This window comes from Sus scrofa, chromosome 6 (assembly GCF_000003025.6).
Source record: "Sus scrofa isolate TJ Tabasco breed Duroc chromosome 6, Sscrofa11.1, whole genome shotgun sequence".
Taxonomy (NCBI): Eukaryota; Metazoa; Chordata; class Mammalia; order Artiodactyla; family Suidae; genus Sus; species Sus scrofa.
The window spans coordinates 46303925-46328461 of NC_010448.4; the positions used below are offsets into that span (position 1 = coordinate 46303925).

The window sequence follows — 24537 nt, forward strand, 5'->3', positions numbered from 1 at the left end:
CAGGGTCACACAATGTTCTGGTCTCCGCACCTGAGGCAGCTTCCGCCTGTAGCGCAGGCGCGCTCGGGGCCCTCTGGGAAATGTAGTTCATTCTGCAAATAGGCCGAGACGCAAAGCGTTCTGGGGCTCGTGGTCCTCAGGGTCTGAAGGAAAAGCTACGTCGCTACGACCAGGTTCCCGTATTTGCATGTTTTCCCAGCCGAAGTCAGGGTGCCCCGCGCCTCAGTCCCCGCCCCGCTCCGCCCCGCGGGGTATCCTGGGAGGCTACGTTGCGAGTCTCGGGTCGCTGGGCGGGTTTCCAGAGCCAGCGGCGCTGGGAGGTGAGTGGGGCCTGGCTGCGCGCGAGAGCTGGCGGTCAGGGCCGGGCTTGGAGTGGACCAGTAGGGGCTGGGATGGGGACCAGGCGGGTGCCTTTGGGGAGACCGTGTGTCACCAAGTATAGCTACGTGAGAGGCTGGGGGTGTGACAGTGTGTTCTTCTATGCCACCAAGTGTATGATTGTGCGCGACTGTGACCCGTCTGTCTGGTGTAAAACTCTATGTGTGCGTTTATGTGGGTCTCTCTCTGCAGGTGCTGTTGTGCATAGATTTGTGAGACACTGGGTGTGACATGGTGTGTGTGTCGCCATGTGGATGTGTGTGAATGATTATGTTAGATCACTTGTCTCTGTGGAGATAAGTGCGTTTGAATGTGTGTGACAGAAGGTGTGATTTTGTGCCCATGACCATCTACCTCTGCAGGTATAATTTTGTATGAGTAATTGTGGCAGGATGTGTGACCTTTTGTGGTATGTCACTGTGTATGAGGTTGTGTGTGATTGTCTCTCTGTTGGAGTGCTTGCGTATCATCATCTCTGTCTTTGTGTTTATGCCACTGTGTATGTGTGTAACATTGCAGGTGTGATTGTGTAACCAAGTATATGTGTGTGATCAGGTGAGAATTTGTATGTTTGTGTGAAACCTACTGTGTGATTATGAGGCACAGTAGATTATGGTAGGATTAAAATTACTCACCCACGTTGGTACAGTTTACTAAGAGACAGATCTGGGACTTAAACCCACGCTATTTGGCCCCAGCATCCTTGCTTTTAAGTACTAAACTCCCTTGATCTTTCCCATGTTGTGATAGCAAAAGATGGGGCCCCTAGTTTCTGAGGGTGTTGTGTAGAGGATTGTCTGTGCTTTCTGGATCTGGAACTTTAATCTGAGTCTCTTCAGTCCCTTTGAGAGTCACAGAACCCCATGTAAAGACATTGTGGTGAGATCGTCGTCATACTGGCTGCTTTTGGGGGCGAAAAGCCCAATCTGGAAACCCCGGCTTCCTCTCTTTAGGAAGCCATGGAGTTTGAGATTTATTTTTTATTTTTATATTTGTTCTTGTCAAAACTCTTCCATGGTTGGTGCTGAGAAAGGCATGGCTCCTTTAATCGAGTACCAAGTGAACTAAGTTTTTGGTTTTGACTTTTTCTCTTAATAAAGAAAAGTGTTCTCATTTCTTTTTCACATGTGTGTGTAGAATCGAAGCGGCAACAAGAGTGGCCCTTCTCTATGCCAGGAGTTGGCTCATGCAACTCCTGGCATAGAGAGTAGTGAGGAAAGAAAAGCTGTGACAGTCGGACAGTGAGGGAAGCAGTGGAGATTCAGTGTGCCTCTGGGGGCTAGATAAAGCCCAAGTCTTTTCCATCACTTTCTTTCAGAGACTGATGGTTCCTCTCAAATTTGAAAAATAGTATTCAAGAGATACACAGCCATTTGGAACAGCAATTTAGAAGGTATTTCTTTTATGTTGATGCTACTTAGAGTTCTCAGATGCTGAGAGAGGACTCCACTGATTCTCCTCTCAGGTTGCAAAGGCTTTTATGGACAATTTCAAGCTGCATTACGCTATGGAAATAATTTTCTTAGAGATTGAGTTGGCTAGTGCAGAGTAGCCCAGAATTAGAGGGTTGTATATCTTAAATTCCAAGTCAAACGCAACTATCCTTGTTTTCAGAATGAAGGAATGCTGGCTCTGAGAAGACCAGGGACTTGTTTCAGGCTGTGTAGTTCGTTGTTGGCTTGGCATTAAAATTTGGCAGTGTTTGCTTCAGGCTGAACAACTTTGGAGTATTAGAGGTGACATCTGCCACTGCTGAAGATGCTGCTCTGAAAAATGTATAGCACTGATTTCTCAGATTATGTTGAATATTTCCCATGTAAACATTGTGGTCTCTTGAAAGAGGACCAGTTTTTGAGTCCCATGCATGTATGAGTTAGCTTTTTAAGCTTTTTTTTTTTTTTTTTTTGGCTGTGCCCATGGCAAGTTCCTGGGCCAAGGATTGAACTCACACCACAGCAGTGTTAATGCCAGATCCTTAACCTGCTAGGCCACTAGGGAATTGCTGTTTAAGCTGTTTTTTTTTTTCCTCCCCCCATTTTTGGCTGCCCTGCCATATGGAGTCCCCGGCCAGGGATCAGATCCAAGCCACAGTTGCTACCCAAGCCGTGACTGTGGCAATGCCAGATCCTTAACCCACTGTTCCGGGCCTGGGACCAAACCTGCGTCCCAGTGCTCATAAGGCAGTGCCAGTCCCATTGCACCACAGTGGAAACTCCTAAGCTTTTTGAACCTCAATTTCACTTGTTGGTAAAATGAGGACAGTGATACCCATCTTTGTAGTTTGTGAAAATTATATAAGATAATGACACACACAACATATGTAACATTGTTATTTGTATCACAGGGATCACAGTAAGATTTATTTATTTATCAAATATGTTTTGAGCACTTAAAATGATTATTGCATTATTCCAGCACTGCAGATATACTGGTGAACTAAACAAATCCTGGCTGTCTTATACTACTGTTTGGGAAGACAGCAATAAAGAGAAAAAAAAAAAAAAGAGCAACATGTCCAATGGTGTTAAATGCTAAGAAGAAAAATAAACCAAGGAAGTTCTCTTGTGGTGCAGTAGGTTAAGGCACAGTATTGTTGCAGCTGGGGCACAGGTCACAACTGTGGCATGGGTTCAGTCCCTGGCCTGGGAACTTCCACACGCTATGGGTGTGGCAAAAAAAAAAAAAAAAAAAATCAAGGTAAGGAAAAATAGTAAGTGGAAGAGAGGTTCTCTTTAAATAGAATAGGGAGGTCCCTCCAACATTGTAACAACTGAGCACAGATAGGCATGAAGAGAGGGATTGTGCTGTGTCCAGGCAAAAGTTAAAGCCAAGTCAGCAGCCTTGAAAAAGGAATATGCACAATGTTTGAGGAACTGTAAGGAAATCTGTGTGTCTGTGTGTCTTCCTACTCCTCTGCAGGGGAGAGGAGTAGGAAGTGAAGTCTAAGGGGCAGCGGGACTAGATCATAAATTGTCTTAGTGGCCATAGGATGGACTTTTTTTGTTGAGATCAGGCTGTGTGTCCTTAATATCAGTTGAGACTTCAGGGGTTAAATTGACTTGGTTTTGTGTTTGTTTGTTTGTTTGTTTGTTTTGATACGTGGAAATTTCCTGGCTATGGATAGAACCTGCACCACAGCAGTGACCCAAGCCACTGCAGTGACAGTGCCAGATCCTTAACCCAATGTGCCAGGAGACAACTCCAACTTTGGCCTTTTTTCTCAGGTCTTGGAAGAGGGTAGATGACTGGGGACCATAAAGGGGCAAAAAACTCTGTGAGTTTCAGATCAGCAACATAGAGCCAGTCTGCCTTTTTTGTTTGTTTTTTCCTTCTTCTTACCTCTCCTTTCTCAGGACCTTGTTCCCCAGAAGAGAAAATTAAAGGAAGAAAAGAATGGCGGTTGGACTATGTAAAGCCATGTCCCAGGTAAGTTAATGTTTTCACATTTCCAGAAAAAATTACACCTCATTTCTCAGGACTTTGGGACCTCACAGAGAGTCCCAAGTAGGCTAGTGAGCACTCTCTTCTCTCTCCACTCTAATCCTTCTATGGAACATTTAGTATCTTTTTTTTTACTCAGTGTTGTGCTTAAATGTGTGATGGAACAGAACTTTCCTCTTTAGATGGATCACGATTTGTTGTGTTGAAGATGAATACGAGTAAGATAAAGGATAGAGTGTGATGATCGAGTGCCCTATTAAATCAGGAGGTCCAGGATGGCTTTTCTGAGGGAGTGACAAGTAAGCTAAGAAAAACGTCAGTGAAAGTAGGGGTAAGTTTTGTGGAGATCTAGGGAAGCTCTTTAAAAGTAGAAGGAATCGCAAGTACAAAGTTACTATGATGGGAGCATGTTTGATGTGTTCAAGGAGTAGCAATAAGCCAGTGTCCTCAGAAATGAGCATCATGAGATTAGAGGAGTATATGGCCCTTGAAAGTCAGAGCAGAACTTGAGTTTTGTTCTAAGGGCGAAGAAGAGCCATTGGAGTGTTTGTGATATGATTTATGTTTTAAAAGGGAAAAAGATAGGAGTTCCCATTGTGTGAGTTAAGAATCTGACTTGTATCCATGAGCACGTGGGTTTGATCCCTGACCTCGCTCAGTGGGTTAAGGATGCGGCATTGCCAATGTCACGAGCTGCAACGTAGGTTGCACATGAGGCTTGGATCCCTTCGTTGCTGTGGCTGTGCCGTAGGCCAGCAGCTGCAGCTCTGATCCTCTAACCTGGGAACTTCCGTATGCCACAGGTGTGGCCCTAAAAAGAAAAAAGAAAAAAAAAAAAAAAAAAGGAAAAAAGATAGCAGGAACTAAGGGTAAAAGCAGAGAGGCCATTGAGGACACTATTGCAGTAATCCACGTGGGAGGTGATAGCTGCCTGAACCATGGTAGTGGCAGGAGCTAGTGAGATTCTAGGTAAATGTTGGAGATAGAAAATGGGGATTTGATCATGGATTGGTTATGGAGTGTGAAAGGAAGAAAGAAATCATGGGTGACTACAGAGATTTTTGACCCGGGCAACTGTGTAAATGGTCATGCCATTTACTGAGATGGGAAGACAGGGTCAGGTGAGATAAGAATTGAGTTCTAGGAGTTCCCTGCTGGCTCACTTGGTTAAGGATCCAGCGTTGTCTCCGCTCTGGCTCTGGCTCTGGTCACTGCTATGGCTTGGGTTTGATCCCTGATCCGGGAACTTCCACATGCTGCAGGTGCAGTCAAAGAAACCTGAGTTCTAGATATATTAAGTTTGAGGGGCATGTTGGATATCCAAGTAGAGTGTTGATTATATACCTCAAATTCAGGACTGGAGGTATGAATTTGAGAGTCATTAATTTATTCAAAGCCAAGGGACAGGATGAGATTATCTTGCGGGTGGGGTTGTGGTGAATGTGGTAGGAAAGTGGTCTGAGGACTGAGCGTGGGGCATTCAATGTTAGAGGCTGACAGGAAGAGGAGGAACCAGCAAAAGGGACTGAGAAGGACTGATGTAGAAGGCAAACCAGAGGAGTGTGGGACCTGGGAGTTCGGAGTAGAAAACCTTTCAAGGAGGAGATGATCAACTGGGTTAAATTCTTCTGAGACTGAGGAAGATGCAGACTGAGAACAGACCATCAGATCTGACAACATTGCAGCTACTGATACTCTTGGTGAGAGCTGTTTTGTAGGGTGACTGGGATGAAAGTGCTATTGCAGTGGGTTCAAGAGAGAACAGAAGACAAAAAAAGTGAGAGTAGAATCAGTGAGTCTAAACCTGCACTGTCTAGTAATGTACCCGGAGCCACATATAACGACTCCACCTGAGATGTGCTCCAAGTATAAAACTACATGTTGAATTTTGAAGATTTAGTACAAAAAAGAATGTAAACCATCTCAGTAATTTTATAGTGATTACAGATTGAAATAACATTTTAGATATATTGGATTAAATAAAAACTATTCACTTTTTTTCTATTTAATGTAGCTACTAAAATTAGTTAAATTATGTCTAGGCTCATAGTATATTTCTGTTGTACATTGCTGATCTTAAACAGCTCTTTGGAAGAATTTTGTTATTTAGTGGAAAAGAGAAACGGGACGATATTACAGTGAGATCATGGAAAGGAATTTATTTGTTTATAAGATGGGGGATACTGCATCAATTTGTATGCAATAGGAGTAATCCAGTAAAGTGGGAAAATACTGGAGGTACAAAGGAGATATATAATATCTCCCTGAAAATTACAAGGGAGAGAGATAATAATGTCCTCATGTGGACAAGTGGAGGGATTGGTGTTAGAGGCCTAGAGTTTTATCTGTAGTAAAGGAGGAAGGGTAGAATATATGAGTTCAGATACAGGTCAGTAAGTATGGTGGACTAACAGATGAGGAAATTCAGAGTGAGAACAGAGGAAGAATTGGTGGTGATCATATGGAGGTTCCCAGGCTAGGGGTCTAATCGGAGCTGGAGCCGCCGGCCTGTGCCACAGCCACAGCAACACCAGATCCTTAACCCACTGAATGAGGCCAGGGATCGAACCCACAACCTCATGGTTCCTAGTGAGATTCATTTCTGCTACGCCACGGTGGGTGGTGATTTTAGAGAGAAGTATAAGGTGTGAAATAGTCATGGGCAAGTGGGAGAGTGAATTTATTAGGGAAGTGTAATAGAGTTGCCTGTTGGTGCTTTCATGGGATTTTTGGTCATATCCTAGAACCATTTGACATTGGATCAACCTGCTTATCAGTCAGGGTTCTGGCAGGAAACTCAAAAGGGGACTGTTTACAAGTGTATAGGAAACTCCAAAGAATAGTGCTATACCATGGGGTTCCTAACAGCAGAACTCCCTTACTAACTTTAGGCTTGAACCCAGAGACTGAGAGATCTGAGTGGAGAGGGCCCCTGACAGGATTGCGACCTTTCACTGAAGGACAGAGACCGCAAGGGGTGGTGCTGGCAAAAGGGAATCAGGGGAATAAATTTCATACCCCATTGCTTTCCTCTCATCTCTTGCATGTGAGTGACCCACTGCAGATGAGGTGGGGATAGGGAGTCTATTAATATGGTCAATATAGGTCAGCCTTCCTGGACACAGAGAGTGTCCATAGGCATACTCAAGTTTTACATTGCTATGTAATTGTGTGATTTTTTTTTTTCCTCCAGCCACATTCCTATTTTTCTATGTAGAATAACCATATTTGATATTTTATTGTTTTTAATTAAAAATGAGACCATTCTCTGCAAAATAGAACTCTGTGATTTTTAAGCATTGAATACTCTTTTTGGCCACGCCTGGAGCATCTGGAAGTTCCTGGGCCAGGGATCAAACCCATGCTGCAGTTGCAGCCTGTGCCACAGCTGCAGCAATGTCGGATCATTCACCCACTGCACCACAAGGAAACTTCCTGCATTGAGTACTCTTCCTTCATATGAATGTATTATAGGAAACCTCACCATTTATTCACGAAGGGGCAAATATTTATTGAGTGTTTACAAAGGGACAGGTTTTACTTTAATAGACACTGGATATATATCAGCCTATAAAATGGATTTCCTTTCCCTCATGTAGTTCAGTGGTATAGCCTAAAGTCTTATTTTTGGACATGTAAGTTTCTTCTAGATTTTTCCATTTACTCTTTCAATCAAAATTCTTTTTTTTTTTTTTTTTTTTTTTTTTGTCTTTTTGCTATTTCTTTGGGCTGCGGGACTCCCATGGCATATGGAGGTTCCCAGGCTAGGGGTCGAATCAGAGCTGTAGCTACTGGCCTACGCCAGAGCCACAGCAACGTGGGATCCGAGCCGCGTCTGCAAACTACACCACAGCTCACGGCAACGCTGGATCCTTAACCCACTGAGCAAGGGCAGGGACCGAACCTGCAACCTCATGGTTCCTAATCGGATTCATTAACCACTGCACCACGACGGGAACTCCAAAATTCTATTTAAATATTTTCATATATCCTTCACTATTTCTTCAAGATATAGTCCTAGAAGTTTCTCCTTCCATGTAAAATCTAACTTTAAGACTATACCCTTTTGGAATTCCCATCGTGCCTCAGCGGTAACGAACCTGACAGTATCCATGGGGACTCAGGTTCGATCCCTGGCCCCACTCAGTGGGTTAAAGGATCTGGCATTGCTGTGATCTGTGGTGTAGGTTGTAGACTCAGCTGGGATCTCATGTTTCTGTGGCTGTGGTATAGGCGGGCAGCTGCAGCTCTGATTTGATCCCTAGCCTGGGAACTTCCATATGCCACAGGTGTGGCCCTAAAAAGCAAAAAAAAAAAAAAAGGCTATACCCTTTTGTTAAAGCCCTATTCAAGGCCCTCCTTCACTGCTCTGACCCCTCTGGTATCCCAGTTTGGGGAATATAGAGGAATTCTCCCTATAAGAATGTCTTGATAAGTATGTGTAAGACAGAATTTAGCCTTCGCTCATACCCTTTCATGTTATAAACTCATGTGTTATGTTATAAGCTATTTTCCCCCCTGTGTATATATTTTCTCTTTCACAAAGATGAGAAATTTTCTTTTTAAAAAAATTTTTTTAGTAATTTTTGTTTTTTCCGCTATAGCTGGTTTACAGTGTTCTGTCAATTTTCTAACTGTACAGCAAGGTGACCCAGTCACAATACATGTATACATTCTTTTTTCTCACGCTGTCATGCTCCATTGTAAGTGACTAGATATAGTTCCCAATGCTGTACGGCAAGATCTCATTGCTTATCCATTACAAAGGATGTGAAATTTTCAGCGGTTAAACTTGTTTCTAATATTTGTCCGTGTTTCAAACTGTTTAACAAACCTGGGCACGTATTTGTTCCCCAATAATTATTTTCATTCATCACTTAGGGCTTTGAACTCTAGCAGAATTCATCTTTTCTTCTAGGACAATATGGGAATATTTGGCAAACAAGAATTTTTTTTATTTAAGGGTTTGGTGACATTCAGGGATGTGGCTCTAAATTTTTCCCAAGAAGAATGGGAATGGCTGGACTCATCTCAGAAGGATTTGTACAGAGATGTCATGTTGGAGAACTACAGGAACTTGGTATGGCTTGGTAAGGATGTGTATCCCCCGTAATTCAAATCTTCCCTATGGGGTGTTTTTGCTTCCGCCATTGGGATTATCTGGGGCATCTTAAATGCTTAGCTGGATTTCTGTGTCGTGTTCCCAGGCAATTACTTAACGTAAATTCATAGAGTTACAAATGAGTAGTTCCCTTTGTTGTAGCATGATGGTTTGGGATAGGAGAATCCATATGGCATGGGAATTTTTAAAATTGTAAATTATGGGGTCCCACTCTAGACCCTCAGGATCAGAAACTCTGGGAATAGGCCTAGTAGTCTGGGTTTTAATGAGCCCTCCAAGTGGTTCGAATGCTTATTAAAATTTGAGAATCACTGTGGTTTCTGATTCCGAAGGTCTGGGTCAGGGCAGCCTGAGAATTTGCATTTCTTTCTTTTCTTTTTTCTTTTGTTTTCTTTTTTGTCTTTCTAGGGCCACACTCATGGCATATGGAGGTTCCCAGGCTAGGGGTCTAATCGGAGCTGGAGCCGCCGGGTCCTGGAACAACAATAGCAAGCTGATTGGTGTGTCTGTCTGTCTGTCTCTCAATTGCTGTCATTTTTCTTCTCCTATAAACAGGACTCTCCATTTCTAAGCCCAACATGATCTCCTTATTGGAGCAAGGAAAGGAACCTTGTATGGTGGAGAGAGAAATGTCAGATGGTCAGTATGCAGGTGAGTGATGGGGAACTGGGCAGGGAGGGCTGTTATAAGGTGACAGCCCAAGTGGCCATGAGACGGCTGCCCTGGGCTTCAGGGGGTCTTTTCCTTTCTATATCAAGTTATACTCTCAGTAATATTTCTGCCTATATCCTGAATCTCATTTCTTTTCAGTTCTTTCCCCTTTATGGACAGAACTGTATACATTTCAAGATTTCTCTTTAGAGTTTTTATTTTTATCAAAGTTATTATCAAAGCTATGCATGCACATTGGTTGAAGAGATAAGTAGTTTTACAAGGCTTATTCCTTTAAAAAAGGCAGTCTCTTGCCCTGCTTCCCAGTTTCCCTCTCCCTAAAAGGATCTATTTTCTTTACTTTTGCAGCTTCTTTTGGTGTTTCCTTTATATCTCTAACAAATATGTTTATATTGCTATTTCTTGATTATTTTTTTCATGTTTAGTCCTCATCCAATATCTTCTAAGAACATAAGAGTTTAGTATGTTCTTTATCCTGAATCCAGTTTATAAGCATGTGTGTGTGTGCGCGCGTGCGCCACATGTGCATGCACATACACTTTCCTGTCTCCCTCTCACCAATATACATAGTTTTGATTGAATCGCTCTTTATTGTTTATGTTATTATGTTATTATGGCTATTAAGTGCTAGTCATAGCTATGCTGTGCATATACCAAGATTACTATTCTGTACAATTTTTTGTTTTTTCCCGGCATTAATAATTACCTAGGGGTTTTGTCTGGTTTTTTTTTTCTTAGTTTTCTTTTTTCTTTTTCTTTTTTTGTCTTTTTGTCCTTTTAGGGCCACCCGCAGCATATGGAGGTTCCCAGGCTAGGGCTCTAATCAGAGCTGTAGCTGCCAGCCTACGCCACAGCAACTCGGGATCTGACCCGTGTCTGTGACCTCCACCACAGCTCACAGCAATGCCGGATCCTTAACCCACTGAGCAAGGCCAGGGATCGAACCCACAACTTCATGGTTTCTAGTTGGATTTGTTTCTGCTAAGCCACAATGGGAACTCCAGATTTTTTTTTTTCCTTAGTTTTCTATATGCATATTCCTAACTCAATTCTCAACTCCCCATCAATTGTTAAATCTCTGGATGCTCAGATACATTATGTTATCTATTGATTTTATCTTCTTGGAGAAATCTCTCCCAGAATCCTCAGATACACATCACCATAGACAAATGACATTACATTTGTTTGCATGGTATTTGGGTTTAGTTGACATTTTCTGTTTTCTCATGATTAGATTGAGGTAATTTTTTTTTTTTTTGTTTTTTAATGCATTTTAGAGCTGCACCCATAATGGAAAGTCCCAGGCTAAGGGTCGAATCAGAGCTACAGCTGCCAGCCTATGCCACAGCCACAGCAAAGCAGGATCCAAGCTGCATCTGTGACTTACACCACAGCACACCACAATGCTGGATCCCTGACCCACCAGGTGAGGCCAGGGGTTGAACCCACAACTTCATGGATCCTAGTCAGATTTGTTTCTACTGTGCCATAACGGGAACTCCAGTAATGCATTTTTAAAAAGAGTGCCACAATGTTGGCATTCTTTTTAATCTTGTGTCCCTCTCAGTGAGTGGCATTATACCAAAAGAGTCATAATGTTGATATATCTTATTAATCGGTGATGTTGATTTTCGTCACTTGGTGAAGGTGATGTCTGCCTGGTTTCTCCATTGTAAAGTTACTATTTTTTGGAGTTCCCATCATGGCTCAGTGGTAACAAACCTGACTAGGATCCATAAGGATGTGGGTTCAATCGCTGGCCTCACTCAGTGAGTTGGGGATCTGGAATTGTAGGCGTAGGCCATCAGCTACAGTTCCTATTTGACCCCTAGCCTGGCAACTTCCATATGCCATGGATGTGTCCCTAAAAAGACAGATAAATAAACAAATGAAGTTCCTGTTTTTCTATTTATATTAATAAATATTTGGAGAGAGATACTTTGATACTATTCAATTTCTTGTGAAACTTTTGCCTATTTTTTTTTTTTTGTCTTTTTGCCTTTTCTAGGTCCGCTCCCATGGCATATGGAAGTTCCCAGGCTAGGGGTTGAATCAGAGCTGTAGCCACCGGCCTACGCCACAGCCACAGCAACTCGGGATCAGAGCCATGTCTGCGACCTACACCCCAGCTCACAGCAATGCCGGATTCTTAACCCACTGAGCAAGGCCAGGGATCAAACCCACAACCTCATGGTTCCTAGTCGCATTCGTTAACCACTGAGCCACGACAGGAACTCCAATTTTTGCCTATTAAGTTAGCATCCATTGGCCTATTGGCTCTTGTCTGCAACAATTAGTGTTATGGTATTGCCCTAATCTTGCTATTTTATTTCCTTCTTTGCTTTATACATATTAACTAGGATTGTTCTATAGGGAAGAGCTGTTATATATTAAATTATTTCTTCATGTTTGTGGAATGATGGATTTTTTTTCTCTGTGAGATAAAACTACGAAATCATTATTTTGTTACTCGAGTTTTTCCAGCTTTGACCATTGGGATCTCTTTCAAGTTGGTTCCTATGACCTTTTAACATGCCCCCTTTAACATGCCCCCTTTGTTGTGCCGTGAAAGAACGGAGACCACTCCAACTGAGAAGAAACAAATTAAGAGTCTATTACAGGAGTTCCTGTCGTGGTGCAGTGGTTAACGAATCTGACTGGGAACCATGGGTTGTAGGTTTGATTCCTGGCCTTGCTCAGTGGGTTGGGGATCTGGAGTTGCCCTGAGCCGTGGTGTAGGTTGTAGATGCTGCTCGGATCCCGCGTTGCTGTGGCTCTGGCGGCTACAGCTCTCATTCGACCCCTAACCTGGGAACCTCCATATGCCGTGGGAGCAGCCCTAGAAAAGGCAAAAAGACAAAAAAAAAAAAAAAAAAAAAAAAAAGACTCTATTACAGGCTAGGGCCACACACTGCCTAAAAGTGGCTTGAGTGTGAAGCCCTGAACAAAGAAACAGACCGTGTTTATAAAGGCGAACTTACACTCAGGTTGGGAGTGGGTGTGCAAGCATAAGTAGGGGTGCAAAAAACAAAGTGGCTGTTAAAATACTTTAAACCTTAACTAGTGAGAGTGTTTAGGTTAACAATAATGATTTATGGTAAGGGCTGTATCTTCTAACTTCAAGCAGGCAGCTTATGTCGGCTCCAGAAAGGCAATTAGATGGGTAACTTTGTAGCATCTGCAGTCCCCCTTATCAGCTAACTTTGTTCTTCTAAGAAAAGGGGGCTGCGGCCAGAGACTTACGTGCGGAGTTGATTGTTTTACACGGGCCCTGTGGAATGTTAACAGGGCCCAGGCTTGTGTCCTTCACCTTCACAGTTCCAGGTGTTTCAGGTTCATCTTGTTTTCCTTTCCCCAGCTGTGAATCAACCACTTCTCCAAGGAGCCCTGGTTCCTTTTATTGGGAAATGTTTGGAAACCAAGGTCTGAGTGCTGGGTATGCTCATGGCTACAGGATGTGATTTCTTCTAGGCCTTCACAGCAGATTGAGCTGGAAATTTTATCTATGTATACCAACACACATAGACAGGCACAACTTTTTTTTTTTTTGAGGGGGCAGCTGCACCCATGGCATATGGACTAGGGGTTGAATTGGAGCTGCAGCTGCCAGCCTACACCATAGTCATAGCAATGCCAGATCTGAGCCAAGTTTGCCACCTACACCACAGCTAGGGTCTCACAGATCCTTAACCCACTGAGTCAGGCCAGGGATTGAACCCATGTCCTCATGGATGCTAGTTGGGTTTATTATCGCTGAAGCCACAATGGGAATTCCTGACAGGCACAACTTCTAATTTTTAAAAGTGTATTAAAATTATTGGTTTATATTGATACCTTGGTTCTAGTCCTGCTCTATAGGCTCTATCATAGCCTTCCTCCTTATTTGTAATTTCTTTTTTTTTGACAATGTGAAGAAGTATATTTAATTATTTGCTTATTTTAAGTATACACATAAAGTGGTTTCAGAATTTCTAACTATTCCTCTGTGAGAAATACACTGACTAGATTACATTATGTGTATGTAGGTACAAATGCATTTCTTTAGTCTTAAGTATTCAGTCAAAAACTTTTCCATAGTTCCCTCTGTGGTGCAGCAGGATTGATGGTGTCTCTGCAGTGGCAGGGATCCCAGTACAATCCCCAGCTCAGCACAGTAGGTTAGGGATCTGGCATTGCCACAACTGTGGCATAGGTTGCAACTCTGGTTTGGATTTGATCCCTCGCCAAGGGGAACTTCATATGCCAAGGGGCACCCCCAAAAAAAGGAAAAGAAAAGAAAACAATTTTCCAGGGAGCTCTCTTGTGGGGCAGCAGATTAAGAATTTTGCAATTGTTTCTGCAGTAGCTCAGGTTTGATCCCTGGTCTGGGAACTTCTATGTGCTGCAGGTGTGACCAGAAAATAAACAAATAAGCAAACAAATATTAAACACTATTTCCTAAAGTTACTTACCTTAGTTTTTCTAGGTTCATTTGTTACTGTTGATTTCTACCACATCCTGGTTGATTTTAATTGTTTTTTGCTTTGTTTTGGTGTCTGAAATGTTACTATGTTCCTAAGAATCAGAGCTTTACAAGAATATATCCTCAGAAAAGTGTTCCAGGCTCACCCCTGCTGTATTGTTTATATTCCCTACTTCTTCCTGCCTCTTTCCTGCCTCTTTCTTACCCACCTTCTGGATATTACCAGTCTCTTTATTTTTATTTGTCCTTTTTATGTTTCTTTTGCACAAGTGAACAGATATATACGTAATGTCTTGTATTTCCCTGTGTGCTTCACACAGAGGAGCATGCCAGAGACGCTCTTCGCACTTTACTCTTTTTACTTAGTTATGACGATATGGTTTTAATACGAGGGTTCACTTACATGCATATTTTTTTCAATAAATACTTAATACAATTTGAGGTTGGTTGAATCCATGGTCGCTGAACTGCACATATGGAGAGTTGACTATGAAGTTATACCCCTGGTCCCTGCAAGGGTCAGCTGTGCAGGAAATCACTGCATATCAGTTCTCGGAGAACTTCCTTATTTTTCTAACAGCTGAAAAATCTTTCATTATGTGGATATTATGGTAATTTATTCAGCTGCTCTCTAATGTGTGGACATCTAGGCCATTTGCCATAGTTTACAGTTATAAACAATGTTGCAATAAATAACATACGTTTTTTCCTTCTGTTGAACCTTTATTTTCAGAGTAGTTTCCTAGGTGCGAAATTGCTAAGTACATGTGTAGTTTTGTTGGGAATTGCCAAATTCCCCCCCAAGAAGGTTGTAGGAGTCTGCTTTCTGTGTTTCTTATGGCTGCTGTAACAAATTACAGCAAATATAGTGGCTGAAAACAACACCAGTTTATTTTGTTTTATAGCTCTGGAGGTCAGAAGTTGAGAATGAGTCTCAAGGCTAAAATCAAGGTAGCCGCATTCTACCTTCTAAAGGCCCTAGGGAAGAATATAATTTCTTGCCTTTTTATGCTTTCTTTAGTAACTTTACTCATCTTTTTATTTTCCACTTTGTAAAGTCACTTTGTTTTAAATGTGGGGTTTATATGCAGTATAGAATTGAATTTTGCTTTGTGAGCCAATCTGGATATCATTTCAATATAATAGGTGAGAGCCCAGCCACATTTTTGATGTTTGGGCTTAATTCTATATATTGTTTTATGTTATATTTTCTGATTTTTACAGTGCTTTTGTTTTTGTTTTTATTTTATGGCTGCATCATGGCATATGGAGGTTCCAGGCTAGGGATTGAATCTGAGCCAAAGTCGCAACCTGAGCCACAGCTTCAGCGTCGCCAGATCCTTTAACGCACCGCACCAGGCCAGGATGGAACCCACACCTCCACAGTGACCTGAGCTGCTGCTGTCAGAGTCAGATTCTTAACCCAGTAAGGCACAGTGGGAATTCCATGGTTTTTACAGTTTTTAAAAAGACTTTCATTTATCTGTTTTCTTAGCCTTTTTTTTTTTTTTTTGCCGTGTAATACTATAGGTTTTTTTTTTTTTTTTAATCAAAATGAGACAGATTTTTCTTTTGTTCTAGTATTAACCTTCATGGTTGTAATGCTCTGCTTCTTTAGACAGTATTTATTCCTTCTATTACTAGATTGGTCAGCTTTGTAAACTAGCCTTTGATTTTTTTTTCACCTGTTACAGATGAGTCAGCAAGTAGCCTTATTATCTTCTTGACCTTCTCTTCTCAAATTTTGTTAGTTGTATACTTTTTACATTGTCCAGGCACATTATATGTATATGCTGTTTTGTCACATTTATCCTAACCTTTTCTTCTGTCATAATTTTGTAATTAAATATATTGTGTTTTCTACTAGATTCCTTTGCTGACATTTCTCTAGACATCTCCTTTTGGCTGAAGTGTCCTCTAGCAGTTTCCTTATAAAGAATTCGTGTAAACAATGTCCCCCCCCAAGTCTACCTTGTTCATAATTGGCCATTCTTTCCTTAACTTTCTTATAGTATTGGTGTTCAGTGTTGTTATGAAGAAGTCTGATGCCAGCTTGATATTTTCCCTTTATGTATAAGTACCTTTATATTTTGTTCTGATCTCTTAGATGGTTCTTTTTTTTTTTTTTTTTTCATTTTAAAGTTGTTTTATTAGGGCATTGTTTCAGACTTGACATTTTGGGTCACTTTTTCTTAGTACATATATATTCTCTCTCAGGATGGAGAGTCAAATTTTCATTTTAGGAATTATTTTTTTCTTTTTTACTGATGAAGTTAAAAGTATAGAGGATAAGATAATAATAATATAGTAAAGGATTTCCTATTAATGAACAGTTTTTGTATTTCTGAGTTTCATTCTTGGTCATATGTATTATTCATTTAATATACTGCCTAATTCAGCTTCTGATATTTAAGGAATTTGCCTGTTATCTGTGAGCTTGGTCTTATATAAGAACAGTGAAATAGATCAGTGAAACAATAAAGTCTAGAAATACACCCATCTATATATGAGAATTTAGTATTATTATTATTTTTTTTGGTCTTTTTTTGTCTTTATAGGGCCGCACCTGTGGCATATGGAAGTTCCCAGGCTAAGGGTCTAATCAGAGCTGTTGCTGGCCGGCCTACTCCAGAGCCACTGCAACGCCAGATCTGAGCCTCGTCTGCCACCTACACCACCGCTCACAGCAACACCGGATCCTTAATCCACTGAGCGAGGCCAGGGATCGAACCCACAGCTTCATGGTTCCTAGTTGGATTCACTTCCGCTGCGCCACAACAGGAACTCCAAGAATTTAGTATTAGATAAAGCTTTTCAAATCAGCGGCACAAAAAGATTTACTTAAAAGTTATGGAATAATATTTGTGTAATATTTTATTTTGGAAAGTCTTTTTTTAATTTTGTTGTGGTATAGTTGATTTACAGTGTTATATTAGCTTCAGGTTTATAGCAAAGTGAATCTGTTATACATATCCATTCCTTCTTCCCATATAGGTTATTGGAAAGTCTTTCTTAAGATGCCATCAAGGGCAGACTATCATGGAAAAAAATGGGAGATTTGACTTCATAAAAATTTTTAAAAATTTTTATTGAAAGCACCATAAATGAAGATTATTTGTGACAATAAAAAAGATGATTTAAGGGAGAAAAACAGTTATAAAGCCTTAATGCCTCAAATTTATAATGACTTCTAAAAACCACTTAAAAGCAGATGTCAGTGTATTTAGAATATGTGCAGAGTATATGTATAAGGAATTCACCAATGAATTCACCACAAAATATGTAAAAACTACATAAATGTATATAAGAATGCTCAATTTTATAATCAGAGAACTGCAAATTATGACAATAATGAGCTACTCTTTATTTGTAGGGGAAAAGTTCTTTAGAATGATATTAGCCAGCGTGAATGAGTTTGAATACATGTACTTCATGTTGCTGATATGAATGTAAATTGATAAAAATTATTTTGGAGGTCAGTTTGAAAGTAGATATTAGTGTTTAAAATACATGTATAGGAGTTCCCGTGGTGGCGCAGTGGTTAACGAATCCGACTAGGAACCATGAGGTTGTGGGTTCGATCCCTGCCCTTGCTCAGTGGGTTAAAGATCCAGCGTTGCCGTGAGCTGTGGTGTAGGTCGCAGACGTGGCTCGGATCCTGCGTTGCTGTGGCTCTGGCGTAGGCCAGTGGCTACAGCTCCGATTCGACCCCTAGCCTGGGAACCTCCATATGCCGCGAGAGCGGCCCAAGAAATGGCAAAAAGACAAAAAAATAAAATAAAATAAATAAAATAAAATACATGTATAGTTTTATTTAATACTTCTATTTTTAGAAATGTATCCTATAGGAATATTAAATTATATAAAAACACATATTGTAGAAGCTGCTTATTTGATTTATAATTTGGTTATGAGGAATCACAAAATATACATACATATGTGAGACATTTTATTTTAACTGTATAACATGTAAGTGCACATTTTTTAGTTTTTTTATATAGTGTTAAGACCTTTTATTGGAATATGATTGGTTGATTGGAGTTGAGCATTATCTTTCTTATATAACAAAGACTTCCATTATTGATTTCTTTTAAGGTGAGGCAGATGGCTTACAAACCAATATTCTATATAAGTATAGAATCCTTGTAGGATTTTATGGGTTTTGTTTGTTTGTTTGTTTTTGTCTTTTTGCCATTTCTTGGGCCGTTCCCGTGGCATATGGAGGTTCCCAGGCTAGGGGTCTAGTAGGAGCTATAGCCACCGGCCTACACCACAGCCACAGCAACATGGGGATCCAAGCCGTGTCTGCAACCTACACCACAGCTCATAGCAACGCCGGATCCCTAACCCACTGAGCAAGGCCAGGGATCAAACTCACAACCTCATGGTTCCTAGTCGGATTCATTAACCACTGCGCCACGATGGGAACTCCCAAGAATTTTATGGTTTTAATAGGCTTTTACAGTTCTCTTCCACACCTAAATCAAAAACAGGTTTTTAAGTAATTCACTTTTAGCCTTTTTTTTTTTTTTTTTTTTTTACAATTTTCAATTAAGTTTTCATTAAAATAACTTTCTGGGAGTCCCTGCTCCTGCACAGTGTGCTAAGAATCCAACTGCAGCAGCTCAGGTTGCTGAGGCACAGGTTGGATCCCCACCCCAAAGCAGTGGGTTAAAGGATCCAGCATTACTACAGCTGTGGCATAGGTCACAGCTGTGGCTCCAATTCAGTCCCTGGCCTGGGAACTTCCATATATCCTGGATGTGGCTATAAAATTTAAAAAAAAAAAAGGAAAAAAAGGGAGTTTCCCCTATGGTGAAATAGGGATCTGTAGCATCTTGGGAGTGCTGGGATGCATGTTTGATCCCCAGCCCAGCACAGTGGGTTAAGGATCCAGGTTTGCCACAGCTGCAGCTTGGATCACATCTGCAGCTCAGATCTGATCCCTGGCCTGGGAACTCCATATGCTGTGGGGCAGCCAAAAAAAAAAAAAAAGCCGCAGCTGGAGCTCTGATTCGACCACTGGCTCAGAAACTTCCATATGCCACAAGTGCGACCATTAAAAAATTATTTAAGTAAAGAAATAATACAACTATCTGAACACTAATTGTTTAATTAAAATATGTAATTATGAATGCCAAGAACAAGTGAACTAAGCAGGTTGAGAACACAACTGTATTTTGCCAAACAAGTAACTTAACTTTAGGGATACAAGTGTAAAAAATCTGTTAAGATATACTGGTTACCTAAATTACGGTTCATTCTGTGAATGAGGTAGCTTTATTTGTACTCACATGGGAAAATGTCTATGGTGTTTTAAGTTAAAACTTTAAAAAGTTTAGTTAAAAACAATTATACATGTGTGTTTATCTTTAAAAGGAAAATTCTAGAAGGATAATAGACCCAACCATGAATGGTAGTGGTCTTTCGGATGGTATCTTGTGAAGAGTATACTTTGTACTTTATACTTTTTTTTTTTTTTTTAGGACCACACTTGTGGCATATGGAAGTTCCCAGGCTAGGGGTCAAATAGGAGCTAAACCTGCAGGCCTATGCCACAGCCACAGCAACACCAGATCCTTAACCCACTGAGTGAGGTCAGGGATTGAACCCACATCCTTGCAGACACTGTGTCTGGTTCTTTACCCGCTAAGCCACTGTGGGAACTCCTACTTTATACATTTTTGAATTGCTTGTTTATTTTCTAATAAATATTATTTTTATTTTTTTAAAAAGGAAAACATTATAAAGCAGCCCTAATGTGCTGGTCCTCAGCTGTAGCTCCCACACACATACAGGCTGATAGGGAAATCCTTCCATATGTTTTTCCCACAAGAGTCCTTTCAACCAGGTGTAGTCAGAATGGGGGTGGAGTGGTTGATCCACCTCTTCACCCTGTTCTGTGCATCCTCTTCTGTTTGTTTGTTTATATGTTTTTGCTTTAGGTGTATTTTCTCTTAACATTTCTCCACAATGTTAAGAGAATTTTACACATCATCCTATTTGAATCCATTTATAGAAGATATTTTAATGGAAAGAAGGTATTAAATGTAAGGCTTAGGTCATATTATTGATCCTAGAATGTCTTCAGAATTTTCCTTTATATTATTGATCATTTTTTTCTAAGCATCCCTTAAAATAATTTCATAAGTTCAAAAATAAAATCCTCATGGAATTCTGATTGACCTAATTAACTTGGAGTAAATAAGCATGCATATATATTTTTTCACATGGTACATTTTCATCCAACATTTTTGTTTATTTAAATCTTCTTTAAAATAATTTTGTAACATGTTGTAGAAACTTTTTTCCATTTCTTCCACTACACTCCCTTCCCTTTTCCTATTACTTATACACCAATTGTGATCTCCACTCATTCTTTACTTCCACTTCTCTTCCATGTTCTTACCACATGCCATCTGCCTTCTGTCCCTCTAGTTTGAATAGATCCAGGTCCTTTCTGCATTTTCATATTTCTCAGTTTAGAGATGTGTAAGGTACTTTTTCTTTGTCCAAAGCTCTGTTCTGTTTCTGTCTCCCTCTAACTGGCTCCTGTCCCTATTTTTCTGTCTTTCCTTATTGAGCCATAAGATCTTTGACATATTAATTTGGATATTAAATCCAGTGCTGTCTAATAGAACATTCTGTGGTAATGGAAATGATATATATCTATGCTTTCCAGTATAATAGCCATATTGGGTTGTTAAACACTTGAAATATGGCTAGGTGTGATTAAGAAACAATTTTTTATTTTTAAAATTTTTATTTATTTATTTATTTTTGCTTCTTAGGGCTCTACCTGTGGCATATGGAGGTTCTCAGGCTAGGGGTTGAATCAGAGCTACAGCTGCTGTCCTGTGCCACAGCTACAGCAATGCAGGATCTCAGCCACATCTGCAAGCTACATCACAGCTCACAGCAATGCCAGATCCTTGACCCACTGAGCAAGGCAAGGGATCAAACCCACAACTTCATGGTTACTAGTCGGATTCGTTTCTGCTGCACCGCAACGGAAACTCAGAATTCTTAAATTTTTTAGCTTAGCTAAGCTAGGGAGCTTTGATATCTGTTTTTCTGATATGTTTACTACAAACCTATATTTTCCACTTTTTCATATTGAGTTTTTTTATGTACAAGTTTTATCTGTCTCTAGAGTTTAAAAAAAGGGAGCTGTGTCTCAGACTTTTTTTTCCTACTAGGTGCTGGGCACTAGTAGTAGGTTCTCTATGGCTAAATATATTGGCTGATTGTTGTGGCATGACACGAAAAGGACTTCATCATTTTCCTTTTTTGGAGATCATCTTTTGAAAACTAGTTTTCTTTCCACCTCACCTCAACCAATATTCTCTCCTGGAAGATCAATTACCTATTCTGTAAGACAGCATTTTTCTCTCATGATGAGAAAAGCCAATCTTCAGATTTCTTCTAAACCCTGAGGCAAAAAAAAACCCCAGAAACAAAAAACCCAATAATTTTTCTCTGATTTTTGATAAAATCTTAGTTGTTGAACATTCCATCAGCATTCATTCATTCAACAAAATGCTGCCATTGTCTAGCTACTCAATGTAACAGTGAGAAGAAAGAGAAGAAAACATTAATCCCTGCCCTCATGGAGCTTTTAGTTTTATGACTAGGGCTAGATTAAGTGCAGGATGTTTGGGAGACTTTAAAGACTAGGGGCAGAGAAACAGTGATTATGCTCTAATCAGCTTTTCTCAGTTCCTTATCTTCTTGGCATTTAACACTCTCTGCTTCTTGATGCCCTGCATTTTACCTGTATATAAATGTGCTTGATGTCCCACATTTCCCCCTTCATCTCCTCCCCATCACCAACACATATACCCCTTTCTCTGTCAGCTTTCCTCATTCTTTGTACTTTCTTTGTATTTTGTTCATATTGCATGGCTGTATCTGAGAGATGTCAAAGCCATGATTTCGCCCCTCTCTCCACCAAGTAAGTTGTTTAATTCTTCTCCAACAGTTTTCTTTCTCCTTACAAAGGTAAAAAGGAGACATTTGCTCTCTTGATATTTTTCAGACTGGGAGTCTTGGTATGAAATCAAGGCATTATCTCCAAAATGGTACATTGATGAAGAGGAAATATCCCAGGGGATAATAATGGAAAGACTTACAAGTTATGGTCTTGAATGCTCCAGTTTCAGAGCATCTTGGAAATATGAGGGTGAATTTGCACGACATCAAAGAAATGAGCAGAGGCATTTCAGGCAAGTGACGACTCATAAGGAAATCTCTGCTATGAAAAGAGACAATGAATATAATAATTCTGAGAGAAATGTTCTCTTGAAGTCAGTACTTTTAAAACAACAGAGAGTTCCCACAGTAGAGCAAGTACATAAATTTGATATTTATGATAAAATGTTCCCCCCAAATTCAGTCCTAATTGGACATAAAAGGCTACATGCTGAGAAGGAATCTTTGATAGGTAATGAATGTGAAGAATTCAACCAGAGTACATACCTTAGCAAAGATGCAGAAATTCCTCCTGGGGGAAAACCTTATGAAAGTAATGATTTTTCAAATCTCTTAAGTTTCCACTCATTACTTACTCAACATCGAACAACTCATTTTGGAAAATTGCACCATGGATACAATGAATGTGGTGATGCCTTTAGCTGTTACTCATTCTTTGCTCAACCTCAGAGAATTCTCAATGGAGAGAAACCATATGTGTGCAATGACTGTGGAAAAGCCTTTAGCCATGACTTCTTTCTCAGTGAACATCAGAGAACTCATATTGGGGAGAAACCATATGAATGTAAGGAATGCAACAAAGCTTTCAGACAGAGTGCACACCTTGCTCAACATCAAAGGATCCACACTGGAGAGAAACCCTTTGCATGCAATGAATGTGGGAAGGCCTTTAGCCGTTATGCCTTCCTCGTTGAACATCGGAGAATTCACACAGGAGAGAAACCATATGAATGTAAGGAATGTAACAAAGCCTTCAGACAGAGTGCACATCTTAATCAGCATCAGAGAATTCACACTGGAGAGAAACCCTATGAATGTAATCAATGTGGAAAAGCCTTCAGCAGACGCATAGCCCTTACTCTGCATCAAAGAATTCATACAGGAGAGAAACCTTTTAGGTGTAATGAATGTGGGAAGACATTTGGCTATCGCTCACACCTTAATCAACATCAGAGAATTCACACTGGTGAAAAGCCCTATGAGTGCATAAAATGTGGAAAGTTTTTTAGGACTGACTCACAACTTAATCGACATCATAGAATTCATACTGGAGAGAGACCTTTTGAATGCAGTAAATGTGGGAAAGCCTTCAGTGATGCTTTAGTTCTAATTCATCATAAGAGAAGTCATGCAGGAGAGAAACCCTATGAATGTAACAAATGTGGGAAAGCGTTCAGTTGTGGCTCATACCTTAATCAACATCAGAGAATTCATACTGGAGAGAAACCCTATGAATGTAGTGAATGTGGAAAGGCTTTCCATCAGATCTTATCCCTTAGGCTACACCAGAGAATTCATGCTGGAGAAAAACCCTATAACTGTAGTCAATGTGGGAACAATTTTAACTGTGCTTCAGCCCTTAGACGACATCAGAAAATTCATAATAGAGAAGCTCTCTGACTGTGTATAACAAATACAAGAAAACATTGAGTCACCAGTCAATCCTTATTAAATAAGTATCAGTGAATTTTTCAGTTAGTAATTCTTTGGATATAGTACATATGGAAAAGCCTTCATTTCATGAGCATCCCTTATTTGAAATAGCCTAAGTGGTAGACATCTAGTACTTTTAGATCTCTTCTATGCCCCGTTTGAGACCCAACTCACCTTCAATGCATATCATTCTGATGAAATTGTTTAATCAGGGAGAGCAGTGGATTGGTCATAGGCTGGCCAATTATTTCCGTCAATCTAATGATGGATAAGAGATTTACAGATGGCCCTGTCCTGACCAATAGAGCCCTCGGGGGTCATCGTTATGGGTAGTAAGAAAGGATCATCCCCCGTACCAGGAATTGCAGGATTTAAGGATTATGTAGCAGGGTTAAAAACTCACCAGTAGCCGTTTTGCCACCATATGAAGAAAGCCTTCCCAGGATAAATCCAACACAAAGGAAAATGGAGATCAGAGACAGAAATTTGAGGATATTGTTTGATCTTCTGTATCCAGTCATGCCCCAAATCTGTACCATCTTTTACTTTTTCATTTTTGTGATCCAATAAAAAATTCTTTTTGCTTAAGTTAATTTGATGGGAATTTTTGCCTCTTGGAATTCCAGTCCTGACTCACACCCTGTGTTTGCTACACATGTGAGAAAGCCTTAATCTTTTGTATGGTATAATTATTTATCCTGAGGAGAAACCTTGTAACATGTATGTGAAAAATACACAGCCTTCATGAAGCTGAGGGAATTGTTACATTTTCTTTGATGATAAAAACCAATATAGTATTCATTAGTATGTTTCACAA

General features: G+C 40.3%; 1 protein-coding gene across 8 annotated transcripts; it reads left to right on the plus strand.

The window, feature by feature from the left end:
* ZNF527 (zinc finger protein 527) lies at window positions 110-24313 on the plus strand. 8 transcript variants are annotated; one of them, XM_013998438.2, is made up of 7 exons: window positions 110-320; window positions 1697-1771; window positions 1993-2114; window positions 3732-3804; window positions 8783-8909; window positions 9497-9592; window positions 22114-24308. In XM_013998438.2, exons 4-7 carry the CDS (start codon window positions 3772-3774, stop codon window positions 23685-23687), a joined length of 1830 nt encoding a protein of 609 aa, XP_013853892.1. In that variant the 5' UTR covers window positions 110-320; window positions 1697-1771; window positions 1993-2114; window positions 3732-3771; the 3' UTR covers window positions 23688-24308. The 8 variants fall into 8 exon arrangements, with proteins under 8 accessions (XP_013853892.1, XP_020952894.1, XP_013853890.1 ...); XM_021097235.1 differs by lacking the exon at window positions 1993-2114; XM_013998436.2 differs by lacking the exon at window positions 1697-1771.